Genomic DNA, 26,301 nt, shown 5'->3' on the forward strand with positions numbered 1-26,301 from the left:
ATGTACTTACCGGCCAATGATTCGCCCATCAACCTTTGCGGCTCACTCAGTCGGCTGCTAACTTACAGTTTTCCTACCGGGGACACAGCCTTATTATCCGACCAACTATCTTCAGAGTCGCCAAGATTTATATCGTCATTATTCGTCATACTGACTAAATTTCAAACAAAATACTACTTTTCATTAATTTCTAAATTCCCGCCAAACTGGTCTCCCCGTTCCGTTTTGACACAAATCATTATAAAAAAATGCTGTTGTAATTATTGTAATGCAAGGCAATCATTATAAAAGCAATTAAGGATGAGTTCGACTATCGGATAAAGTGACGATGTAAAACGTTTCTTTAGTTTATTGTTTAATGGTCTGTCATCACAGCTGTTCAACATTATCCACAATCTGATAAAGCTCGGACGAACTTTGTTCATTCAGAACATGTTAGCAACGCAAACGAAACGGAACGCATATTGTTTTTAAAAATGGCGGCGGCACTTGTTAGTTCGTCTCGTCAGGGTAAATAAATTACTTTTTAAATAGAAATCTTTATGTTTTAAGCTTTAATTGTGTACTAAGTGGTATTAAATAATCACATTTAATTTTTGAAATTATAAAATACTGTTCTTTTCACCGATAAAAAGTTGTTTTGTGTGACGTTGCTATCAGCTGGTTGTGAGTTGGTTTTCAATATTTTTGGGTAATTAGTAGTAAATAGCATAGCTAATTAAATGTTATCTGTGAAATCAAGTAGTCAAAATTACTTTTATTAGACCTTGGTGCACAATGTTATGCAATAAAGCTGCTAAATATAAAAGTTCAAAGTTCACTCTGTTTTGTTTTGATGGTGTTTTTGTTAATTTGTATTGAAACTTTCAGTGGGGAGGCTAACAAAGGCTGCAAGCAGGTTGTATTCGGATGCTTACCCTAAAATAACGACTCATTACACCATACACCCAAGAGATAAGGATCCAAGATGGAAAGGTGAGTGATAACCTCAAGTTCAAATTATCTACAAAAATAAACGTCATAAGACCTTGATACCATTAACTCATCAGTATTATGAAAAAAGTATTACAAGTAAACATGCGAGATCGTAAAAGGAGATTGGAACTCATTATTTTGACTTTGGCCTTCAACACCGAACAAATGACAGTCAATAACAAAATTCATATAATTTTGTTTTAGATAGGTGTCCCCAATAATTAGTAGATGTTACATTGATAAATTAAGTAATGAGCCCTAAGTTAGTTTACATGGTAACAATACTATCAAAATAATATCTTATCTCACACTTATCTTGGCAATGCCCCATGTAGGAAATAATTAATTTCTAATGGATTTTGACCATCTGCCAACTCTCACATACCCATATTGCTACAGAACTTTGCCCTAAAAAAATTTGCCTGTCTCAACATACCTATTTGGAAAAAGACCAGGCAGTTAGTTAAGATTATGATATCCAAATATTACAGAATGCCAAATAAGCACAGCCACAAATGAAAGGATTCCTAATGGTCCAAAGTTGTAGTGACAATCAATAAGCAATACAAATAAACACTCCTAAATTACCTCAAAATACTCAAAGATACCTTATACAAGTTTAAGTCTACCTTTAAAGTCCTTTTGTTTTAATAGCATTGTATGTTAGAGCTTAAATCTTTCACCAATCTTTTAATGTAATCTCTCTATAGAACCACATAAACACTAAATAATATTCTTTTGTATAATACCGGCTAAGTAACTATATCCTTGACTTCCAGACATCAGCATGGAACGAGTAGCGGAGGAGACAGACATCCTTATCATTGGTGGAGGACCAGCGGGCATGAGTGCTGCCATCAGAGCTCGCCAGATCGCAGAGGAAAAGGGAGCTGTAAGTTATCAAAGTCAAAGTCCAAAGACTATTTTGTTTATCCCAAATATTCCTTGTATGGGTTCTTATGAAGAGTCAAGCTAGTTACATGGTTCCAAGGAGCTGGTATCATGTTAGAAACATATATCATCATCGTCCTCCAAGCCTTTTTCCTAACCATGTTGGGGTCGGCTTCCAGTCTATGAAGTAATTCATTATTTCTTATATGCTGCTTTGCTCGGTTTTTGTGCATTCAGACAGAACTACAACAAATATTTTATACTGTTCCCAGAACTCCTATATGTGTGGCAATCGCCAAGTTTCATCCCATTTGAGTCAGCTGCTTAACTAATAAAACATGCAAACACACAATTTTTTGATAAATGATTTCAGCCCTCAACTACGGATATTCTTATCACATTAAAATTCCATGAAGATATATTTCTTTGTCTATTTATTTGGTAGGTGGAGGTGTGGTGTTCTTATCAAGTTACGTCATTAATTATATTATTATCTGAAAAAAGTTATTCAGTTGACCTTGCTTATCTTTTTAGATTATTATTCATTAATCTATACTAAAAGAGAATGAATGAAAAAACAAAAAAATCTTTCAAATTGAGCATTTCCCTTGCAACAACTTGATTTCATACTGATTCTGTGCATAGGGCAACAAATGATCCGTTGCTGCTAGGAAAATGCTCAATTTGAAAGAACCCTTAGCCCTCTCTTATTATTACAACACTGCCCACAATGACCACAGTGCAGGTTATAAATATACAATGATTTGTACAAACAACATCATTTAAAAACTTCATCTAACAAAACAACATGTTCTCTATTACAGGAAGTACGAGTAACTCTACTAGAGAAGGCAGCTGAAGTTGGAGGCCACATTCTGTCCGGTGCCTGCGTGGACCCCATAGCTCTGAACGAGCTGATCCCCGACTGGAAGGAGAAGGGAGCACCTATGAACACTCCAGTTACAGCAGACAAGTTTGGTCTGCTGACTGCTACTGGGAGAATTCCTCTGCCAGCATTTAAAGGTAAAAAAATCTACACTAAAGTAGATGTTTTATCATTCTTAAGTTGTTGTAACTTTATACCTAAAATAAAAAAAATATTACAAAAGGTATGACCATTGATTGTCCTATTGACCTTCATCAAAAAATCATATCAGTCTCTCAGAGATTACATACACCATGAAAGCATAACAAACTTCCAAAAAAACTTCCATTTTTTATATGACCATATTCCATTTTCTAATTATTTTTTTCCTATCTCCCAGGATTACCGAACTACAATCACGGCAACTATGTGGTTCGTTTGGGACATCTTGTGCGGTGGTTGTCAGAACAAGCCGAAGCTGCTGGCGCTGAGGTATGTACCAAAGAAATTTTTCATCATACATAGCAGTAAATAGCTTTTGTTGGGCAAAGTAACGAGTATAGTGTATGTTTAAAGCGTTTGTGGTTAAGAATTCCGAATCTTTCTCTATGCTGAAATAAATCGGTTAAGACATTTAAACAAAATAAAGGGTTCAATTCAAGAATAGTTTATTTAACTATTTTTTTGTACAAGATGTGTTTTGTAGGTATATCATTATCATTTCTCTACGATGAGATAATTTTGTAATTAACTTAACTGAACCTTATAACTTAACTGAACCTTTTATAAGAAATTATTAAGTTATTTGTGAAAAAAAAAACTGTTTAACCATTCCCAAATTGTATTTATCGATTAGAGATCAGATAAAGGCTTTGGATATGGCTCCTTTGATAAAATACTTGGTTGGTGACACAAAAACCTTATAATATTACCATATAATTTAACACTAAGACAACAAACCTGTCACCTTATACAGATCTGGCCAGGATGCGCGGGCGCAGACCTAATATACCGCGACGACGGATCCCTAAAGGGCGTCGCGACTGGCGACGTCGGCATCGCGAAGGACGGCAGCCCTAAGGACATGTTCGAACGAGGCATGGAGTTCCACTCTAAAATTACTATCTTTACTGAAGGTAAGATCTTCTAGTTATTTATTCAACAGGTTAGTCTATATATTAAATGATATTAATTTATGTACCATATATTATATAAATTGGTTATTTATAGTTTTTAAGGCACTCCCGCCTTCTATGTTAGATTTCGCCTGCTTCTTTGTTTATGCCCCATTGGATTGGTCTCGCACTCGGAAAATATACTAATTGGCTTACCCGGCCGTTGCTCGAGTATATTGAACCAGAATATCAGCTGCACTTCCTAAACTTATTAAATATAATGATGAAATATAAATACATATGAATTTTTGTCTCAAAAATCTTTTTGTCTCAAAAAAATCCTAATGATTCATCTGTAAAGATTGTTGACTATGTTTTAAATTCAAATTACAGGTTGCCACGGTCATCTAACCAAAATGGTATCAAAGAAATACAACTTGAGAGAAAAAAGCGAGCCTCAGTCATATGGTATCGGACTAAAGGAGTTGTGGGAAGTAAAACCTGAGGTAAGATATTGTGTTTTTAAATTATAATGAGATATACAGTGAATTAGCTTATAAGTTTAAAAGACTAAGGTCTATTTACTAAGGGTTTTGGACACCAATGAATGACTGAGTAAATGTGAAAGAAGAAAACTAGACTCTTAAATCCAGGTTACTTGAGAGTCTTCTTTTCTGCCCGAGAAGAGGCTTGTACTCTGCAGTGAAGCTATAAAATATTTATATTCCATGCTTATACTTACTCAAAACACATTTTTTATTTCAGAACCACAAACCCGGTCTAGTAGAACACACAATAGGCTGGCCTCTAGACAAGAACACGTATGGAGGCTCGTTCATCTACCATCTGAATGTAGCCGAGGGCGAAGCACCCCTAGTAGCCGCGGGCTTCGTAGTAGGCCTGGACTATAGCAACCCTTACCTCAGTCCCTTCAGAGAGTTCCAGAAGTTCAAGACTCATCCGTATGTTAGGCCTATGTTTGAAGGTATGTTTTTTATGTTCTAAATTATGTGGACTATTATACAGTTAATCAGCTGTTAACAAAAGACGATATGGCTGGTAAGAATGTCAGTTGTGTGTAAAAAATAATAGAAAAGGAAGACATGCTCTGAATATAAAAATAATAAAATTGAAATAAGTGCAAGAGAACTATGTTTACTGTTGTTGAGCCACTTATTAGATCCTGTGTATGATAAGATCTTTAAAATGGTTTATGGATCTTCGAAATCCTTAGAAGATCGGCCGAGTCGGATTGCCGTCCCATCGGGTTATGACAATGAAGGAATAGGGAGTGCACCTGTGTCCAAGCAAATGCTTGTGCACTATAATATGTCCTGCGCAGCTGGCTGATGCCGTTACATGACAACAGCCGCCGTGTATATGTTTCTGTATGGTTCAGGATACGTGTTGGGACCTGTAGAATGTCAAGACTGCGTTTTATATTATTGTCTTACGTATGCCAGGTGGTTCCCGCATAGCGTACGGCGCCCGGGCGCTGGTGGAGGGCGGCTGGCAGTGCCTGCCGCGGCCGGTGTTCCCGGGCGGCGTGCTGGCGGGCGACACGGCCGGCTTCCTCAACGTGCCCAGGATCAAGGGCACGCATAATGCTATGAAGAGCGGTGAGTCAAACATTTACATACAATGTTATTAAGTAAATAAATGCGATTCCATTAATGAAATAAATCCCTCAAACCAAACTTAATTATTGGAGTAATATTATGAAAATCATATGACAATACTTGCGGCGATATCCCAACTTCAGAAAATATCTACCTATAAAACAGTGTTTAAATGTTGCGAAGTTTTGAGGTAATTGCAGTTTCTGGACAAATATATGTAGATACTTTAAAATATACAATGGGGTTACTATATTATAAAGTTTCATTCCTTTTTTTCAAATATTAATTACATATTGTATAATCACATCACATATTTTTAATAAATGATTATCCATTTCCACCCTTTTTTAACTGCAACATGTTATTCAAAACATTCATTCATTTACATACTGTTAACACCCCAGGTATGTTAGCGGCGGAAGCTGCGATGGACCTCATTATATCGGGAGAGGCGACACATGAGAAAGGAGTCGTGCCCACTCAGTACGAGGACAAACTTAAGGAATCATTTGTTTATAAAGAACTTAAGGTATTTATTATCATTTTCTTAAAGCTTTTTATATTCCACTTAATACGTGATGGAAAAGTAAAATAAAAACATAGTGATTAAAAACCAACCAAATCATTAACGAAACTTGGCTGCAAAACAACACTTTGTGTAAGTCATAATTTGAGAAAGATAGCTCTCAAAAGCCTTCATCACTTCGTATGTGTTTTTGCTGAGAAGACGTAAGAATATTCTAAGTCCGTCTATCAGTTTAGTAAAAGTATTGAACTATAGTACGCGCCAAATAAACTTGCAATAAAGGTCATTCAACCGCCCTGCCGTCAGGGGCGCATCACCTGTCCGCCATTTTGTAACAATGTCCTTCCGTCATTCCGAATTTGGAATGCGCTTGTCTGCCCATATTTGAACTAAAAACGACTGATCATAATTTTGACCAAAGGTTTGTAATCCTTTGCGACAAGGACGCTTCTTACCACGATACACTTGTATTGATCGTGTTAGCGACACTGCCCATACATTTTTTTCGTATCGTTTTGAAATATTGGGATACATTAGTAGAAGGAGGTGAACAAACTTTATTGCACGCTTATTTGGCGCGTACTATAATTAAAATTGTCAGCCCCCGACGCTAATATTACTTTTGACTTTTGAAATTATAGGTTTTTTAAGATATTATTTTTGGGACATTTTTTAACCTAATGCATTAAATTATATCATCAAATAAACCTTAGACAATTTTTAAGCTCTATTTACTTCTGCATTTTTTCGAGATATTTACTTCATGCTCCACAAAAATATATAAACTTAACATTAATATAAATGCCTGTACAATTTCAGCAAGTCCGCAACTGCAGGCCGTCGTTCCACACGTCGCTAGGTCTATACGGCGGCGTCATCTACTCCGGCTTCAGCACCTTCACCCGCGGCATGGAACCCTGGACCTTCAGCCATGGAGGTCAGGCTTTTATACTATAAGACTCGTTTATAGTAGCTTCCTCCAATTTTGCAAGCTAACAAAATATACATAGCTCATGTTACTCGGGAACAATCACCATCAACAATCAATATCAACGAAATCATTTTTCAAATCGGTTACTCCGAAGTTTCATAGTTCTAGACATGCTTCCGCCAGCGGTTTCATCCGTCTTCCGTGGTAACAACTCCACAAATCCGGATAAAAGATAAATTCTACCTAAAATTCCTGGTTAAATTGGCACAATTATTTTTTCAAATTTTATCAGTAATTACTACTACTGTTATGATTTTTTTTTGTGCTCAATTTAAATAAATGAATAAAAAGAACTATTCATCAATATAGGTTTCAAGCCAATAAGATAATATAGATTTTAAATTATATTATTACGTTACAGGTGCTGACCACGCTCGATTGAAGCCAGCGAAGGAGTGTCAGCCCATCGAGTACCCCAAGCCTGACGGCGTCATCACCTTCGATCTGCTGTCCTCCGTCGCACTCACTGGTAAATATATTTAATACTAGCTATCCTCCGTGGTTTCACCCGCATCCTAAGGCATCTACTTCCCGAACCTGGATGGTGATAAAATTATCATACATCTTTCTCCGAATTTAAACGACCTCACCACTTTTCAACCAAATCGGTTCGTTTGTGAGTTATATATAGTGTAAATCACATGACTTTCTTTGTACTTGACTTGTAAATGTAGATATACCTAACTGCCAATTTACATTAAAATCAATAGTTTTTGCGCAAATGAGTACCAAGCACCCATACATATTCTTGCATACTTTGCCATTAGACATATTTAGAATAAATAGATAATTATAACACGACAACCTCAGCCAACATACATACTCATTAAACAATCTCATGGGAATCGAACCCGTTTCAGGCACGAACCACGAGGCAGATCAGCCAGCGCACTTAACATTAAAAGACGACTCGGTGCCCGTCAAACAAAACTTGGGTGTCTATGATGGACCCGAGGCCAGGTTCTGTCCAGCAGGTAAGAAGAAATTATCTGCCTAACCTATTCTTATATTGTGCTTACTTTACAAGTTTCTGGGCCCTGGCTGGAGGCCTTAATATTCTAGGTATCCAAAAGAAAAAGTCAGTTTAAGGAGTACACGGCCTCCTAGGCTGAATTGCGAGACGACATACAAAAAAAACTTATATTGTGATCAGCTTTTTTTTCCGACGTCAAAAATCATCAAATGACTCCTCCCGCTGTGGGTTAGCAGCGGTGAGGGAGTGTCAGACTCTTACTGACTAAAAACCGTCGTGTTCCGTCGTAGGCCTTTTATGTACCAGGGCCGCGGTATCTCTTTCGAACAACCCGCAGCTATATTGTGATCAGCTTCCAGTCTAACCAGAGGCAACTGAGTACCAGTGTCGCGTGGAGCGACTGCCTATCTTTATTCGTGAATATAAATTACATTGGCTTGCTTATTTATGAGATTACTATTCCAATTATGTTAATCTACCTATATGTTTACAGATTAATTTATAATTGTAAAATTGTTTGAATAACAGGTGTATACGAATTTGTGCCCATGGAAAGCGGTGACGGACAACGTTTGCAAATCAACGCACAGAACTGCATACATTGTAAGTAAATGTTATAATATGTAATTTACAAAGAAAATATCTACTATCAGTAATTTTTGAATTTTAAAACTTACTTATTTTGGCCATATTAAATAACTGAATTATTCTTTTAGAAATCAATTCAATACTTCTATTGATTAAACAATTTTCATATTCGATTCTAAATTGAATGCTCTTTTTAAATATTACATCCATATCTACTCACAAAAAAAGACACTATGCTTTTGCCTGATACAAATATCTCTAATTTTTACTAAATATATCTCTCATACCTTTAATTAATCCTTTCAAGGTAAAACATGCGACATTAAGGACCCATCACAAAACATCAACTGGGTGGTCCCTGAGGGCGGCGGTGGTCCCGCCTACAACGGAATGTAAACATTGAAACACTGCCTACAACAGACAAAACTATTACCCAAATAAACCTGATTATTTTACTGTTATTAGACGGTATAAACCAAGATAAAATCTATTTTATTTAAAATCTTTTACAAAAAATATAAAATTGTCTTAAATAATATTTCTAAAACCTTATAAGTTAGCCAAATACTATGCTGAAAACCACATTAAAATCGGGACAGTTAAACGTCAGATAATCGCGCACAAACATTTACACTCACATATAGGTCAAACTAAGTACCTCTTCTTTCAGAAGTCGGTTAAAAAGTAATATAAGATTATACAATAATAACAAATTAAGATTGGCTAATATGTTCACTCAATATTTTCTTCTTAAAAATACGTAACTCAAAGGTTTCTAAGGATATACCAAATAGAATATTTAAAGTTATTTCAGTAGGTTATATAAAGTTAACTTTAAACTAAAGCAAGTTTCTTGGTATATATTGGTCTGTATAAATAATCAGGTGTAGATATATTCTGTGTGAGTGTATAGAAGGGAAGTATAAACGTTTTTAGTATATTTAAGTCTGTATTAGATTAATAATCATGTAAAAAATCATTTGACTATACAAATCCTTATGTATTTGTTATATAATATTATAATGACGATTTTAGACACTTGTATAAAGATAACTGATAAAAAACAATGTTAACCAAATCTAAAGAATATTTGTACTTTTGCTAGTGTTTAAAAGATGCGCAAAAAATGCAATTGCGCAAAATTGCGCTACATTCGGTAATGTCTCTCGTTGTTGCGCAACTTTTGCGCAATTGTTATAAAATATAGTGTTTAAAAACCAAAATCATTTCATCGTCTATTGTGATTACATAAGAAAATCGCATAATTTTTGATGTGACTCATCCTGTATTGAAAATAAAACAAAGACAATTCTGTCTTCTAACGATATCTTCCAAACTGCCTCATTACGCCTAACTTGGTCAAATGCTCGACAGTACTATTTCAATTAAACTAATTGTACAATATATTTATGAAATGTAAATATTTTTGTAACTGTTTTACGAATCTGTAAATATATTTAACCTTTTTTTAGACTGAAGAAAATAGTGCTGCTATAACGACTTTATAAGACGACGACTAAATAAAAATGATTCTTATAATGACTCAGAATTTGTAAAACCTCTTATAAATATTAAAAATATTGTTTATTTGCCTTTTGCAACCATTTTGTGGTTTAACCTCAGTACAAATATGGTGCGGTATGAATCTTTATCTGCTTGAATAAGAGTGTCTGAGCAATTCCCAATTAGTTTATAAGTGTTAATTTTACATGGAGAATCAAATAAATTATATTTTAAATATATAGCTACTTGAGTTTTATTCACATTTATCCTTTAGTTCACCACATGAACAAACTACTACTTCTCACTATACAATAATAATATACTCAAGAGCTGCTCAATAGACTTTTGCGCATGGGAGACTTAAAACTTCGGCGAAATAATTTGATGGGAACTACCTAGTGTTTAAAAAAAAGCTGGTCGGTAGCAAGGAATTTTGATCGTCATGTTTTAGCTTGCTATGATGATGTCCTCCTCGCTGATTATCGGCCACGGTCGCTATTCTTATATAAGGAGATTAGCCAACTGCACAATACATATTATAGTGCACAAGCATTTGCGCAGACACAGGTGCACTCACTATTCCTTCACTCTCATAGCCCGATGGGACGACAATCCAACACGACCGGGAGTAGGTCAGTACCTGTGCTATTTTCGGGAACAGATAAAAACTATGTTAGGTAACTTTCACAAACCACATTTATTGCGTACAAAACAAGCACAAAGGCCACAGCACAAAGAGGCCTGCACAACTGGCTGCAGCTGTCGCTTTCGGCGGGGCCTCCTCACGGAAGCTCGGCAATGGGTCAGCCTCCAACAAGGGTGCTGCTGTAGCGGATTGTGCTAAAGCCACGTGAATTGCACGGACCTGAAAAAGTAGAAAAGGGTTTCATCATTATCTCCCGAGTCTTTTCCCAACTATGTTGGGGTCGGCTTCCAGCCTAACCGGATGCAGCAGATTATCAATGTTTTACAAGGAGCGACCGGCCTATCTGACCTCCTCAACCCAGTTACCCGGGCAACCCAATACCCCTTGCTTAGACAGGAGTCACGACTTACAGGTTTTTGACTGACTATAGTCATTGAACATCCTTACGGTACGGGTGTCTAGTCCGTACCGTAAGGATGTTCAATGACTATAGAGTATGATATGAATCTTCAAAATACTTACGGTATTAGGAGTCCGCGTCCGTTTGTTACTTCTAACTCTTATCGTAATGTCGCTCGAAGTTTCAACCATTCCAACCATTCTCTTCAACGTTGTTGGCTGAAAATACCCAAAAAATACAGTTAGGTATCTTTTAAATAACATTATAAATATGAATCATCACACCAAACCAAAAACCTATAAAATCCCCGAAACTCTCATTACTCACTCAAATCAAACAAGATCCTCTATTATGAACCTTAAGCTTTAGCTCATAAAGTCCATATTCGACTGCTAACCAAAGTCCTGATGGTGGTCTTAACAGGCATCTTCTTTTGGAACATACGGAGAGGAGTGACGTTCTGAATTGAACCTAAAAATTTAGCCCTTGAAGTCCATATTCGACTGCTTACCAAAGTCCTGGTGGTTGCAGCCATATCAGACATCTTCTTCTGGTACATATTGAGAGGAGTGACGTGCTGAATTGAACCTTAAAATCTATCAAATAAAGACCATATTCGTCTGCTTACCAAAGTCCTGGTGGTTGCAGCATTATCTGGCAACTTCTTTTGGTACATATTGAGAGGGGTAACATGCTGAATGAACTCTTCCATTATAAACCGGGCCCTTGCTATAACGGGCTCTAGAGCCTTCATTTGTTTCGCTATTGATATAGGCTTGCTGATCGAAAGGTATTTGTTCACCTGTGTGACAATAGACAGACGCAAAAGTGGTACTCATAGTAGATAGGAGCGACACAATAATTCTGGCGAGGTTGTTTCACAGGCAATCTTATGATTGTGTTGTACCATAATGCTTTGTATAGAAAATGTTCAGTTTCTTATTTACCTATGAACTAGCAACCCGGCTCTGGTTTGCACAGGGATAAATTATATTCCAAAACTTACATTACTCACAACTCGTATCTATTGATACATATAAAATATGTTCAGTAATTTTTAACTATCACAAACTGTTAAACAGATGGAGTAAGTACTCTCACAATATGTAGCTTACCCTATTAACAGGACACCATCCAAACTTCTTCGTAGTGACAGGATCCGTGACAGTCATCCACGTCATCGCCAGTATCCTCGGGAAGGTCGTGTGAGGTTCCCCCATCATCACGTTAGGAGTCTTCACCAGGGATTCCAAATCTGGTTCGGCATCCAACATGGAAGTTTCTACCAGCAGCTTCGTACGAACTAAGGCTTGGATTAGGTCTGTCACTATGGTGCCTTCATCACCTTCTAGATTTCTGAAATGATTGTACCTAAAGTCGTTAACGGATCGTACCTAAACTTATCGTTTCTGAATCATCCTTTTGACGCCTTGTGCAATTGTTCGTATGTAAAAGTATTGTCAATAAGCTTTGCTTGTATGAAAGTGACTTTGGACTGATAAAAGTCAAAAAACGTTTTAACTAAACATTATTGCGCATGCGTGTGTCCAAAGGGCTAACGTCAGAAATGCAAAGTTAATTGGGGTGATCCGTAGGTAAATATATAGTGGAAGATAAAATAAGGAACAATAGCTGTATTGGGGATTCTAGTATTTCCCAGATACCGATTAATTCAGTTCTGTAGCGAGCGCAGTGATTAACGTTCATTCCTTTTTTGTATCAGAAGAAGCCTGTGCCCTGAAGTGCTACAATAAAAAGGCCGATTTCGTACTTACTTCAGAAGTTCTAACATCAGTCGAGCAACCTTCCCCGAAGCCGGTCGTGCATACGAAATACAGTCGATGGAGAGGCTCCTAGGGGCTGGAGAGGGCTCAGTCTCAAATGCTGCAGCCAGTTCTCTCTGCCTCAAGTCTTCGGCTGCCAACCAGTCCAGGGTCAGAGCTGATCTGTACGCGGCTATCCCGGACAACGTGGTCTTTGAGACATTTTGAGGATTGTAGTAATAATCTTCGGCGTTGCACTGGGATTTAAGGATGTGGTGATTAATTGTAGCTAAGCTAGATAAGTAAGAAGTAAATTGATCGGTCATAAGGTCAAGTAACGCTTGGTGCAGTCGGTGGATCTGTGACCATTTTGTGACGAGTTCTTCCGTATTTCAGAAAGTGTAAATTAGTACCCAGCTGTTATTTGAACATTTTTAACAGTCTTACTGAGAGTAACTGCTAGTTGCTCGGGTAACTAGGTTGAGGTGTAGAATAAAGAAAAGATATATTGCAATATAATAAATGTAGGTGACGAACATAAATCATTACATTATTAATATAAACTGGAATTTACACGTAATTATGATTATTATTTCATCATCTCAGCCATAGGACGTCCACTGCTGAACATAGGCCTCCCCCTTTGATCTCCACAGATACCTGTTGGAAGCGACCTGCATCCAGCGTCTTCCGGCGACCTTTATAAGGTCGTCTGTCCACCTCGTTGGTGGACGTCCTACGCTGCGCTTGCTAGTCCGTGGTCTCCACTCCAGCACTTTTCGGCCCCATCTGCCATCTGCTCTGCGAGCAATATGGCCTGCCCATTGCCACTTCAACTTGCTAATCCGGTGGGCTATATCGGTCACTTTGGTTCGTCTACGGATCTCCTCGTTTCGGATTCGATCACGTAGAGAAACACCGAGCATAGCCCTCTCCATAGCTCGTTGAGCGACTTTGAGCTTTGAGATGAGGCCGATAGTGAGAGACCACGTTTCGGTGCCGTAAGTCATCACTGGTAACACACATTGGTTGAAGACTTTCGTCTTGAGGCACTGAGGTATGTCGGACGAAAAGACATTGCGTAGTTTCCCGAACGCTGCCCAGCCGAGTTGGATTCGGCGGTTGACCTCTTTCTCGAAGTTGGACCTACCTAATTGGACTACTTGTCCTAGGTAGATATATGAGTCAACAACTTCGAGTACCGAGCTTCCAACAGAGACTGGGGTGGGCTGAACATGGACATTTGACATAATTTTCGTCTTGTCCATTTTCAGGCCCACCGTTGTGAAACTCGGTCGAGGCCCTCGAGCATCATACTGAGTTCCTCCATCGACTTTGCCATGACTACGATGTCGTCGGCAAACCGAAGGTGAGTGATGTATTCGCCGTTGATGTTGATGCCAAGTCCTTGCCATTCCAGGAGCTTGAAGGCGTCTTCCATTGCGGCGGTAAACAGTTTCGGGGAGATTACGTCCCCCTGTCTTACGCCTCTTCTCAATGGAATCGGCTTCGTGCTATGCTCCTGTACTCGGACCGACATGGTGGCGTTATTATACAAACACTTCAACACCTCGATGTACCGATAGTCAATATGGCATCGTTGGAGTGACTCAAGTACCGCCCATGTTTCCACCGAATCGAAGGCTTTCTCATAGTCCACAAACGCTAAGCATAATGGCAAGTTATACTCCTCGGTCTTCTGTATAACTTGCCGCAGCGTATGGATGTGGTCTATGGTACTAAAGCCTCTTCGGAAACCGGCTTGTTCGGGAGGCTGGAAGTCATCAAGCCTGTGCTCGAGACGGTTCGTGATAACCCTTGAAAACAGCTTATAAACATGGCTTAGAAGTGTGATGGGTCTGTAGTTCTTCAATAGGCTGTTGTCACCTTTTTTGAAGAACAACACCACCACACCCCTGCTCCATGCTTGAGGCGTTTTGCCCTCGGACAGGACGGAGTTAAAGAGCTTCTGGAGGACTTTAAGTGCCGGTGTTCCACCCGCTCTCAGAAGCTCTGAAGTGATTCCGTCCTCACCCGGCGCCTTGTTGTTCTTAAGCTGTTTCAGGGCCATCCTAATCTCGTACAGACTGATGTCCGGGATATCTTCGGTATAATGTCGGGACAGCTTGGCTCTTGGATCTCCTGCCAAGCTGTCAACGGACTTTGCGACCGAAGTGTATAACTGTCCATAGAACCTCTCGATCTCGCCTAGAACCTCTGCCTTGGTCGACGCTATGCTGCCATCCTCCCGTTTCAGCTTAGTCATCTGGCTTTGCCCAATAGACTTGTCCTTTGCGAACACTTTGGAGCCTTGGTTTCGCTGTATGGTCTCTTTAACACGATTCGTATTAAAGAGACGCAGATCGTGTCGCAAGGACTTGGATATTCGTCTATTGAGCTGCCTATATGACTTCGCATCATGGGAAGACTGCAACTGTAGCAAGCGTCGTTCAGCCATGAGGTTTAAGGTTTGTTCGGTTAGTTTTTGAGGTCTATTTTTACGGCAGGGTCTAAAAAACTTAGACCCTACCGTGCGGACAGTTTCCACTAGTCCGTCGTTGATCTCGTCCACTGACACTAAGTTCTCAAGGCAAGCAAAGCGATTAGAGAGCTCGAGTTGAAAGCTTTCCGGGTTTTGAATATGGGACCGAGTAGGTCGGAGCGTAGACTTCATCAGACTGGACCTTTCAAGTTTAACATTGATATTCAGTGAGGCTCTTACGATTCGGTGATCGCTTCCGGTTTTTACCCTGTTGATCACAGAGACATCACTGAATATCCGTCTCTTGTCGGTCATGGAGAAGTCTATCTCGTTTCTCGTGAAACCATCGGGACTCAACCAGGTCCATTTCCTGTGAGGCGGCTTCTGGAAGAAAGAGTTCATCATGAAGAGTTCCTCTTTCTCCAGAAAGTCAGCCAGCCTCTGTCCCCTATGGTTCCGTTGCCCATATCCAAATTGCCCCACTCTCAACTCATCACCGCTTTTCTTGCCCAACCTAGCGTTAAAATCCCCCATAACAACAGTGAAGTGGGTTTTGGAACTACGTATGGCCCTACTTACGTCCTCATACATAGTCTCCACCTCATCATCGGAGTGTGACGAGGTCGGTGCGTATACCTGAATGACCTTCAGCGAATATCTTTCAGATATTCTGAGTATTAGGTATATCACCCTGTTCGACACACTGTCGATGGTTGTTATGTTGTTTACGAGGGACTTGTGAACGAGAAACCCGACACCACCTTGGGACTTTTGGTCGCCCTCCCGGTAGTAGAGCAAGTTACCAGACTTCAGGGTTACGGTGTCCTCTCCCTCTCTACGGACTTCGCATAACCCTATAATGTCCCAATGCAACTTGCTCAACTCCTCTTCCAGCTCGCAGATCTTTTCGTCAGTCCTCAATGTGCGTATGTTGTGTGTTACCAGGGCCAGTCGTCGTGGGGGTGGGTAGCCGGATCTCTTCCGGTGATTCTTAGCACCCCCTGCTCCGCCGTTACCTTGACCGCTACCCGCGCCAGGGATAGCGGAGCTGCCGGGGACTGGGGGCCTGGTTTCTGTGCTTCTCATTGGGGGGTAATTGCCTTTAATCGCCACGCTTGGCAGGCGGGTTGGCGATCGCAGTGAGGGTATGCAGTACGCGGAGGACGCTGCTGCCCGACCTCCGGTTTGTCCCTTATTATTTACATAAAATAAAATTATAATTAAAGAGAAATATTTAATTAAGTACTTGAGTAGATAACAGGCAAGCTGGGTGAATCAATGTTTTTGTATGTGACTGGAAATAGCTATCACAACATGATTCAATAATTACATTATCCTACAGGCATTTTAACTTGTTTTTTTAGGTATATATATTAAAATATATATCATCATCCATCATCAACCTTTTTATCGTCCAACTGCTGGGCACCGGCCTCCTCTCATATAGAGAACTCATTATTTACAAAATACAAAAAGAAAATATATAAAAACACAAATCAAAACACAAAAGATGTTACGTAAAAATAACAGGAACATTTTCGGAAACTTTTTCAATTCCCTCTCCCTTATAAAAGTCGAATGACTGTTTAAATGAGTTTAGAAAATATTTTTTGTTACTTACCTACCTATTTTAAAAATAATAAAAAATGACAATTTTTGTGTACTACATTCGTAATATTCGTATGACTTGTTATAAAGTAAATAATCATAAATAATAAGGCGATTTGATCTGAGGCGATAAGTATGTAAAGTGACTTCCCAATTACGATAAAATTTTATTAATAAATATGGGCACAGGATAATGAAACCGAAAAAGCTAGTATTGCATAAACAAATAGGTGTAAAACCCAAATACAATATCGCAATAATTCACTGTATTCTCCGCCAATCTTATCATTGCTTCAATAAATTATTATCAGTAACTTATACCTTGTCGCAGTTTGATAGCTCGTTCACATTGTAACGGGGATTCCCCTGAATTAAGACTACAAATAAATGCTCCAATAATTGTTGTTTTTGGAAACATTATTTAAAGTAAATTAACAATTGTGTTGTATTTATGAGGAAATCAATAACTCATATGTTATTTCTAGCCTACAAACCTGTAGATATTTATGGATACAAAATTAAAATAAATCTAAATTTTATTGTCCCATAAAAAGCGCAATGAAACAGGGGTGCGTTCGAAAATATTGACAATATCCATTAATACAAACACAGGTGTTCGGAACCACATAAAGAATTTACTGTTCGGCTTTACGAACGTATCGGAAAATGTTTTTTAATAGACGACCACCTAATAGGTTACCTACCAATAAACATGAAAGGTACTCTTACAATTCACACATAAAGTTAAAACTATCATAGAACATCTTTGACAGTCTTTATGGGTAGTCAGAAGCCAGCAAGTCCGACAACCTAGGGGTATTGGGTAAGACTGGTTGTCAGATTTACTGGCTTCTGACTACTCGGAACGACTGCAACGATGTTTAAATGACAGCCGGGATCTCCAGTTCACCGTGTCTTCCGAAACACGGATTACGACTTAATAAAGAGGAGCAGATGACCGATGGGGTCGAAAACTGCTGGAGTGGAGACCACGGACTAGCAAGCGCAGCGTAGGACGTCCACCAACAAGGTGGACAGACGATCTTATAAAGGTCGCCGGAAGACGCTGGATGCAGTTCGCTTCCAACAGGTATCTGTGGAGATCTAAGGGGGAGGCCTTTGTTCAGCAGTGGACGTCCTATGGCTGAGATGATGATGATGATGATGATGAAAGAGGACAATCGGTACCAAAACATCATTGCATTTTGAGGTACCTTCTATACTAACTTCGTTAAAGTATTCAACCCTTTTCGCCCCATTAGGTAACCGACATGATATAGTGACAATAAAAGCGAACCTCACTTGGAATTTTATAACGGGATCAGTTTATCGTGCGGAAAATTAAACTGTTGCGGCTAAGCTTTGCCAACTATTATGAGCTTGTAGAGAAAATCGTGGGCTCAGAGTATGAAACCACCGTTATGAAAACCCATGGCTATATAGGTAGGACACGTTACGAAAAGGCTGCTTATATTCGGTAGGGATTATTACAACTGCAAGGTAATCTAAACTAATATTTTAAAGCTGAAGAGTTTGTTTTCTTGAACGCGCTAATCTCAGGAACTACTGGTCCGATTTGAAAAATCCTTTCAGTATTAGATAGCCCATTTATCGAGGAAGGCTATAGGCTACTTTTTATCCGGGTTCGTACAGAAGTTCCCATGGGATGCGGGTGAAACCGCTGGCAGAAGCTAGTGTAAAGTAAAGCTGGTCTGTTGTACCTACATTGCGTTACAATTCAAAATCTTACAAAAATAGCGACAACTGCAGGCCCACTTTTTATGTAATTACATAATGACATATGTATGTATTGCAGTAGGTATATAATTGGGTCATTATACAAACTAAACCTATGGTATATAATTGTACAGAGCCAAATCTTTAACAACTACTGTAACAAAAATAAACAGGTACATATGTAAAATATGAAACCGTCCTGCTATGCTGCAAAATGTAACAAAAATACCAAAAACTTACCGCAGCCCAGAAAAATATAAAGGGTATCATAAATGTAAACATTTCACCACATTTCACTGTAATTTAAAAATAAAAAAATATTATAAAATGTTTTGAAATTACTATACATTTTGATTAGGATGATTGTCAACTTGAAATCAGAATCTATGTTCTGAAATTATTTCTGCGTTCTGTTCAGAAATGAGTCGTTTTCCTTTTATGGTGTGTTTATATCTCTTTGGTAGACTCAAAAGTACACCAACATCGCGTCTTTGCTAATATTTATAATAGAGAAGAATATTTTTTTTGTTTGTTTGGGGCTCAGAAACTACTGAATCTATTTGAAAAATTCTTTCACTGTTAAGAAGCTACGCTATGCCCGAGTAACATAAGCTATTTTTTATCCCGGTACAGGCATTAGTTCCCACGGGATGCGAGAAACCGCGTTAAAATAACTATTACTTTATGCGTCTCGAAAAACTCGTTCTAATGTCCCATGCTAAGAATCTTATATGTAAAAATGAATTGTTGTTCGTTAGTCTCACTAAAACTCGGGAATGGCTGAACCGATTTGGCTCATTTTGGTTTTAAAATGTTTGCGGGATCAGCTAGTACAGAATAAAACAAGAATATACAAAAAACGTTTATTTTGTCGGCACAATAATAAATCACATAAAAAATATTAATACAAGATCAATATTGAAAATTCTAATTGTAAGTATTTCACATACCTAGACATAATTTTATAATAATCAAGTATTCTTTGAAAGCATACCTAATATAAAAATAAAAAAGTTACTAAAATAATACTCAATTTATAGCATAGTTAATTAATGAAATGCATACTTAAAATAATTATTATGACACATTTTATCCTCAGTCTTAAACGGTAAATACTTATTTATATTCTTAAGAGTTTCACAATATGTTCATATTATCAAATAGGCATGTATAAAGCCCCAGTTTCTGGTAGTAGGTAGGTATGTCTCGTAAGCGATAAACTCAAAAACTACCAGATTCATGAGGAAAAAGTATATTTTATTATGTAGGCTCTTTGCCAGTTCGTAAAATAAATGGGATACAATTTCATGCATTACAAAAAACCCGGCGACCTAAACTAAATCTCTAAATCGAACGAACTCTAAGATTCTTTCATAATATTAATATAGTATCGGGAAAGATTTGATTGTTTGTTTGTTTGAATCACACATCATTTGTGTAGATAAAACTCGAACTACATGATTTAATGTGATAATGCTTAATTCAAATTTTACTTTTTACCAAACAATGAATTTACTATACTGGGGAGGTGATGTGGCAGGAGTTCCATCAAAGCGTTTATATTTTCATTATTTGAACTGGATTCTACTACGGCTTCCGCAGCCTCTCTAATCGGTTCACAAACATCTTTTTTAATCTTATCGTGTATTTTCTTCCCCAATTCAGTACTCGTGCATAAGTCAGTAACAGTTCGTGAAATTTCTTCTAATTTTTCAGAATTTATTGTCTCAATCAGGTTATCGCTATCCACATTGTGAATGCAGTGCATCACGTTATCTGTTAGCTCTTTCCAGCTAGGGTTCGCGGCTCCTGCCACAAAGGCACTGGTTTTAATGATGCTTACAACGCCGTCTGCATTATCCTTCGTTACATACTGGCGAGCACCCTTCAATAAAAGATTGGTGACATTTACCAACCCTTCATTTATTGCTATATTTAATGAAGTTTCCGTATTACCAGCAAGTTCAGCTTTCTGTTCTGGTTTTAAAACTAATTTAAACAAAATTTTGTCACTTTCTTCGTTAGAAGCCAAAGCCGCTAAGTCAGGGTCATGTTTCAATTTATACTCGAAAGCGTTTCGTACTCCGGGAGGACATAACAAGATTATTCCGTTAACAAGAAAATTCCACATCGACTCGAATGAAACATGTTGCATTTCACCTCGAACCATTTTTTTAAGCATATCTCCGACAAATTCAGAAATAAAGTATTCAGCGAATAATAAGTTGTAGAATCTTGGTACACCATCGACGATACAGTCTATCAAATGAGACTTCATTTCACCGGTTTCAATCTTCCGTATTATAGTTTTCACTTCTTGCACTTCTGCCTCTGTGAGTAGTTGTGAAATATCGCTCTCCTTGCATATTGCATACAAAGCTAATTTTTTGTGCGATTCCAAAAAATCCTCTCGTACTTTGTTTTGTTCCTGTTCAAGGTTTTCGTCATTTATTTGCGTAATTTCACAAATGTGTTTCAGATTTCGTTTCATGAACGTATCGTATGTAGCAATGGTATTCAGATACAGTTGTGACTTGCTTGTGATTTCTTCTTTTTTAATGGAAAGTTCAAATTTATCTTTTATGTTTACTTGAAAATAATTGGCAGCTATATACAAATGTAAAGGTGTTCCTGTTAATCCTGAAGACTCCATTTCGTCTGGATTTCGAAAGAACCGATCCAGGGGCGTGTAAGAATTAAGTCTCCATTTCTTCTTTAATTTTTCACGAAGATATCTTGGTGATATGTTATTGATTTCGTTTTTAAAGTATTCCGCTGCTGACATGTATATTATGTGAAGTGGTATACTTAATAAATGAACCATAGGTCGCTCTTCTGGGAACGCGTCGCTTTGTTTATTGAAAGTTTTTGCGATAAAATTGAAAAATGAACTGATATTGTTAATCTGCTGATGGTTGAGTTTTTCAAGCTGTAGGTTCGTTTTCCAAAATCTATTCAGAAAGCTGTCTTTCTGAGTTGTTGATAACCTATCGAGTTTGTAAGGGGTTCCTAATATTTTTTTTAGTAAGTGAATACTGTAGCTATTACTCGCAACCCACATTTGTTTATTTGCGTGTTTAAGTGCTTTAAATAATTGGATCCCCTCTCTTCTGTGTGATAGGTAAATCTCATCGTATCCATCAAATACAAATATGACTTGACCATTATTATAGCAGTGAATAAAGCACTCTAACTCAAAAGGAATATCTTGAGTAGCTAGATGGTTGCGATTGATGGCAACCCTTTCGTCAGTAAGTTCAGTAAAATCAATTTTATTCAATGAATCTGTTGATTTAAGTGCTGCTCTACACAGGAATCTCATAACATTTGTTATGTTTATACCATTATCGGGCCACCCTTCAAATTCATTGCCATGAACTGACAAGTTTATGCGAACAATCCATGGTTGAGGATCTAGTTTCTTTGTTTCTAGTGAAAGGTGAGTTAGAAGAATAGATTTGCCATTACAAGGCAAAGAGGTAATTAAAACAATTTTATCTTCAATGTCATGGAAAGTGTTTACTTCAAATTCATCGTCATCTTTGGTTAAAATGCGATTAATGTAATAGTCTTTAATTTCATTATACTTTTGTGTCTCTAGTGAATGTCCAATTTCTATTTTGTTTTTATTGAGTATTTTCCATAAAATATTGGCACGCACCAACGATTTACAAGTATCGTCTATTAATGTATTTAAAGGCACTTCTTCGCCTTGATAACAAACATTAAATTCAGTCAAGATTTTATTTTGTGATGTAGGGTGCAAGGAATCTAAATCGATGTTTTCATCATTATACTTTAGGTAGTCAAGGTTTTTGAACTTTTCTTCTTGTAGCGGTTTTTCTGTGATTACTATAATGTTTCCGTTACAAATATCAATCATTTTCTCAAGAGTTTCTTGGACCTGATCATTTAACGGTCTTTCACAAATGATTACCAAAGTAACATTTTTAATGTCTCTTAACTCCTCTATTAATTTACAGTAATCTATGTCAGGAAGTATGTGCACATATTCTAAATTCAAAAAAGTGTACTTTGTTTCAAACTTATTCATTTGCATTAATTTTGTTGCACTTAAAATAATTGCTTCAGAGACTATATTAATGACTTTCTTATTTTCAATCATATTTTTGATGTCCATAGAATTTACTACATTGTCATCAAATTCGATATCCAATATTTTGAGTGTTCTTATGAACATAATGTTAAGTACAGTAAGAACTGGACTATCAATAATATCTCTTTTAGCTTCATCAAAAATTTTATCCGTTTTGGTTAAGTAACGAGCTTGTGTTTGAGATTTCCACCATTTTTGTATCTCGTCGTGAAATCTTAGAAAAATAGCATCGGAATGAACTCTGAAAAGAAACTGGTTTTCACTTTTGTTAACGTTATGATGATAATCAATTTCCTTCTTTAGTATTTTCTCTACTGTTTCTTCTTTAGCTTGGTTTGTATAAAACCACAATTTATTCAAAAAATCTTTAGCTAATACCTCATCAATTTTCATGGGCTCGAAAGTTGTTCGTGGGAAATTGGTCATTTTGACTTTAATTTTATAATTAGCTAAATCTTCTTTCGTTAATTTCTTTATTTCATTTAACATGTACTTTGAATTATTGCCAAGTGATTTTTCATTTGTATTAAATGAAAAAGTTTGGCTTTGTGCATCAAACTCCAGGAGATTTCCCACAGTACCACCAATTCCTTTAGTATTCAAATGATTAAGTTCAAGTATTTTCTTGGGACCAACATTATGATTACTTATGTTAATTACTATTGGATCTGAAGTAGTTTTATTGTGATTTTTGGTTCCTTCATTTTCTAAGCTTTCCTTCTTTTCTTTAATTAGTTCATAAAACTTGTTAGCAAGAAATTCCAGTCTTTCTTTAGGTATTTTTCCATCCTTTAAATTAGATGGAAAGTCAGAATTCCCAAAAGTATAGGGCAGTTCAAATTTAAGTTTCGTTAGTTTTTCTTTACCAGTTATATTTACAGCATCATTAACTATTGCTTGTGTTGTTTGAATTTTTTGTAAAGTATGATTGATCTCGCGAATTTCCTCCGATTTATATTTTTTTCGATTTATTTTATCTACATCGAGGCAAAGTTTGTTATTTTTATCATCGAGATAAATGACTTCACCTATAAGTGCACTTATAGCTTGACTCGTTGGATTCTTTACAATTTCCATGATTTTCTCTTTAATTTCATCTTTTGTGAGTTTTGTTTTTTTAGTTTGCTTGAACACAATTTCTTTGAAAAGGGCTTGTTTTAAAATAATTAGGAGATTATCGTCACTATCAAAAAAATCTTCTCTAAATGTTCCCACAAAATTATCCGAATCTTTAATTGTAAGCTTAATAACCTGTCGAGCAAGAGCCGGATGGTATATTTGAATTAAATCGTTAGTCATAACTTCTTTGGTTTTATCTGATAAAATGAAGGTCAAGAACACCCTCCCAAGAACCTTCATGCGTTCCTGTTGCATGAAATTGGTTAAAAACATTACGTCACTATCTTCATATTCAAATTGAAATACATCGTTATTAAAACATGATTGTTGCGTACTTTCAACTGTTGTCTGCAATGGAATTTCATCCTCGTCTCCTATTTCCTTAGTGAATATAAAATCATGCATTTTTTTACAAATACGCTTGTTGCCCTTGCGCTTCCTATCAAAACTTTCTTTAAGAGGAGTATACAAAATGAAATAGCAATCAATATGATCAAACTCACCTTCGAACATGGGATCATAGGTTTTAGATTTCGTTAAGAACTTTTGCCTAATTTTTAAGAAACTGTCAAAGTATTTCACTAAACAGAATTGTCCTGAGGTACTTCTAACACTAGTTACGGTAAGTTTTGCTTTGTCAACGTCTTCTCTATGTTTAGCTTGAGTGAAACACAGGACATGTTTCGTCTTGCCATCCTCTTGCATCTTGAATCTGAAGCAAACATCGTCGAGGTCTCCGATATCCCTGATGTTGGCTGCTAAATAACATTCTTCAATAACTTTGTCGTGTAGTGCACGATGGAGTACTAAACTCAACAGTTTTGTTTCGTAGAACTGTCCACTGACGCCTGAAGTGCCTGCTCGCTTCGGGTAAGTGATTTCAGCTGGAGTGGCGCAGCTATTTTGCTGCGTCAATGAACAGCTTTTCTTTAACTGTATTTGAAGTTTTTTAGAATTCTTATCTTCGGAACTGTGCTTGTCATACTCAATTAAAATGTTGTATATTTGTTTGCTTATGAGCGTATCCTTTTCTTTTGCGATATGTACTGGTGTTTTTGGTATATTGTCTGTATTATACAATATTAAAGCACCTTTCTTTATAAGGTAATCCACGACGTCCTTTTCATCTCTTTGAGCTGCAATGTGTAAGATAGTGTTGCTCTTGTCATTCGCATCGCGGTAGTTGATGTCAGCACCATTGTTCAAAACAGTCTCGAGGTTCTCAATTTTCTCTTCACATGGTTTATCTTGGCGCACATATATAAACATGAACGCATTATTTATTAGTGGATCATTGTTCTCCATTTTGTTTCTTCGAATACTTAGTTTTATCACGGCTATCTGTTATTTACATGTTATCTAGTGCACTCTCACTCACTTTGTTGCGATTTATAAAACACCGGTTCGAATCGCGCCCGACACCGGCGCGCGCGCTGTCAATGACTTTAGCAATACTATCGGGCGGATTCGCAGTGATACCACACTCGTATTTAAAATAAATTCTTATCTCGCTACTTGTATGATAAACACAGTAGTGTTATTTTCGAAATTAAAATGAATAAGTATTGGTTTTTCCTTATCCCGTATGATATTTGGTTGTTGGAGCTAAACGAGTCAATCAGAGTAGGTACTAATTAATATAAATATTTCATGTATGTTAAATAATGTTTTATATCAAATAATTTTGTTGTTTGGAAACCTTGAAAAATTCGAGCACCTGTTGGGCATAATAATAATTCGATATAAAATATTTGTCATTATGCTGCAAATTATTGGACAATTACATTTGGAGACGATTTACAATAAGTTTAATTATATTTAGAATTGTTCCTTGAAGTATTATGCTCATTATTTATCACTAAGTATGCGTAAAAAATACATAAAAAAATAACTTTCTTGTTACCCAGTTTTAATAACATCTACCACAAAACAGATGTTATTTTTCTGGCAACTCAGAGTCCTTGATAGGTCTTAAAATAACGTGCGAATGTGTGTGTATTATCAGCTGTCTGGGCTCCGTTTTTGGAACAATTTATGACAAAGAGAACAGTGCAAAACTGATTAATAATGTTTTGTAGTATGTAATTTAACTTATGGAGGGGCTTATATAGCTTTTTAAGGGTTCTGGGAAGAGGTAATTATGTATCGTTAGGTTCGTCTTTCTTCACAAAATATTCTCGACTAAATCGGTCAGAATCAGAGTAAACAAAGGAACAAAGTTAAACTCGTATGAGTTTCCTAACCAGTTTTTCTGTTACTCTCGGTTTCATCCACGTCACGAGAAGCATTTCTCGCAATAGGACTAAAAATAAAAAGCGTGTAAAAAAGTAGCCTATGTCCTTTTTGAGGCACTGTATTATCAGTTTCTTAACCAAATTTCATT

The 26,301-nt window shown here is 37.1% G+C and overlaps 2 protein-coding genes across 5 annotated transcripts; one reads left to right on the plus strand and one right to left on the minus strand.

Moving 5' to 3' along the window:
- Positions 1 to 349: 349 nt before the first annotated feature.
- Etf-qo (Electron transfer flavoprotein-ubiquinone oxidoreductase) lies at positions 350 to 10,285 on the plus strand. Of its 2 annotated transcripts, none has more exons than XM_064039440.1 (15): positions 350 to 510; positions 871 to 975; positions 1,755 to 1,867; positions 2,691 to 2,889; positions 3,132 to 3,223; positions 3,708 to 3,867; positions 4,240 to 4,352; positions 4,612 to 4,831; positions 5,310 to 5,465; positions 5,870 to 5,994; positions 6,811 to 6,928; positions 7,344 to 7,451; positions 7,843 to 7,956; positions 8,484 to 8,558; positions 8,851 to 10,285. In XM_064039440.1, the coding sequence occupies exons 1-15, from the start codon at positions 477 to 479 to the stop codon at positions 8,937 to 8,939; spliced, it is 1,821 nt and encodes a 606-aa protein (XP_063895510.1). In that variant the 5' UTR covers positions 350 to 476; the 3' UTR covers positions 8,940 to 10,285. The 2 variants fall into 2 exon arrangements, with proteins under 2 accessions (XP_063895510.1, XP_063895511.1); XM_064039441.1 differs by lacking the exon at positions 350 to 510 and adding an exon at positions 539 to 666.
- Positions 10,286 to 10,727: 442 nt separating this feature from the next.
- Positions 10,728 to 25,431, minus strand: LOC126054708 (uncharacterized). Of its 3 annotated transcripts, none has more exons than XM_049841261.2 (6): positions 24,422 to 25,431; positions 12,868 to 13,048; positions 12,208 to 12,448; positions 11,721 to 11,894; positions 11,215 to 11,310; positions 10,728 to 10,911 (listed from the first exon to the last, which is right to left on the minus strand). In XM_049841261.2, exons 1-6 carry the CDS (start codon positions 25,221 to 25,223, stop codon positions 10,744 to 10,746), a joined length of 1,662 nt encoding a protein of 553 aa, XP_049697218.2. In that variant the 5' UTR covers positions 25,224 to 25,431; the 3' UTR covers positions 10,728 to 10,743. The 3 variants fall into 3 exon arrangements, with proteins under 3 accessions (XP_049697218.2, XP_049697221.1, XP_063895403.1); XM_049841264.2 differs by having other exon boundaries at positions 12,868 to 13,112; positions 24,422 to 24,590; XM_064039333.1 differs by lacking the exon at positions 24,422 to 25,431 and adding an exon at positions 18,923 to 19,380 and having other exon boundaries at positions 12,868 to 13,112.
- Positions 25,432 to 26,301: the final 870 nt, after the last annotated feature.

The sequence above is a fragment of the Helicoverpa armigera genome, chromosome 19 (genome assembly GCF_030705265.1).
Source record: "Helicoverpa armigera isolate CAAS_96S chromosome 19, ASM3070526v1, whole genome shotgun sequence".
Taxonomy (NCBI): Eukaryota; Metazoa; Arthropoda; class Insecta; order Lepidoptera; family Noctuidae; genus Helicoverpa; species Helicoverpa armigera.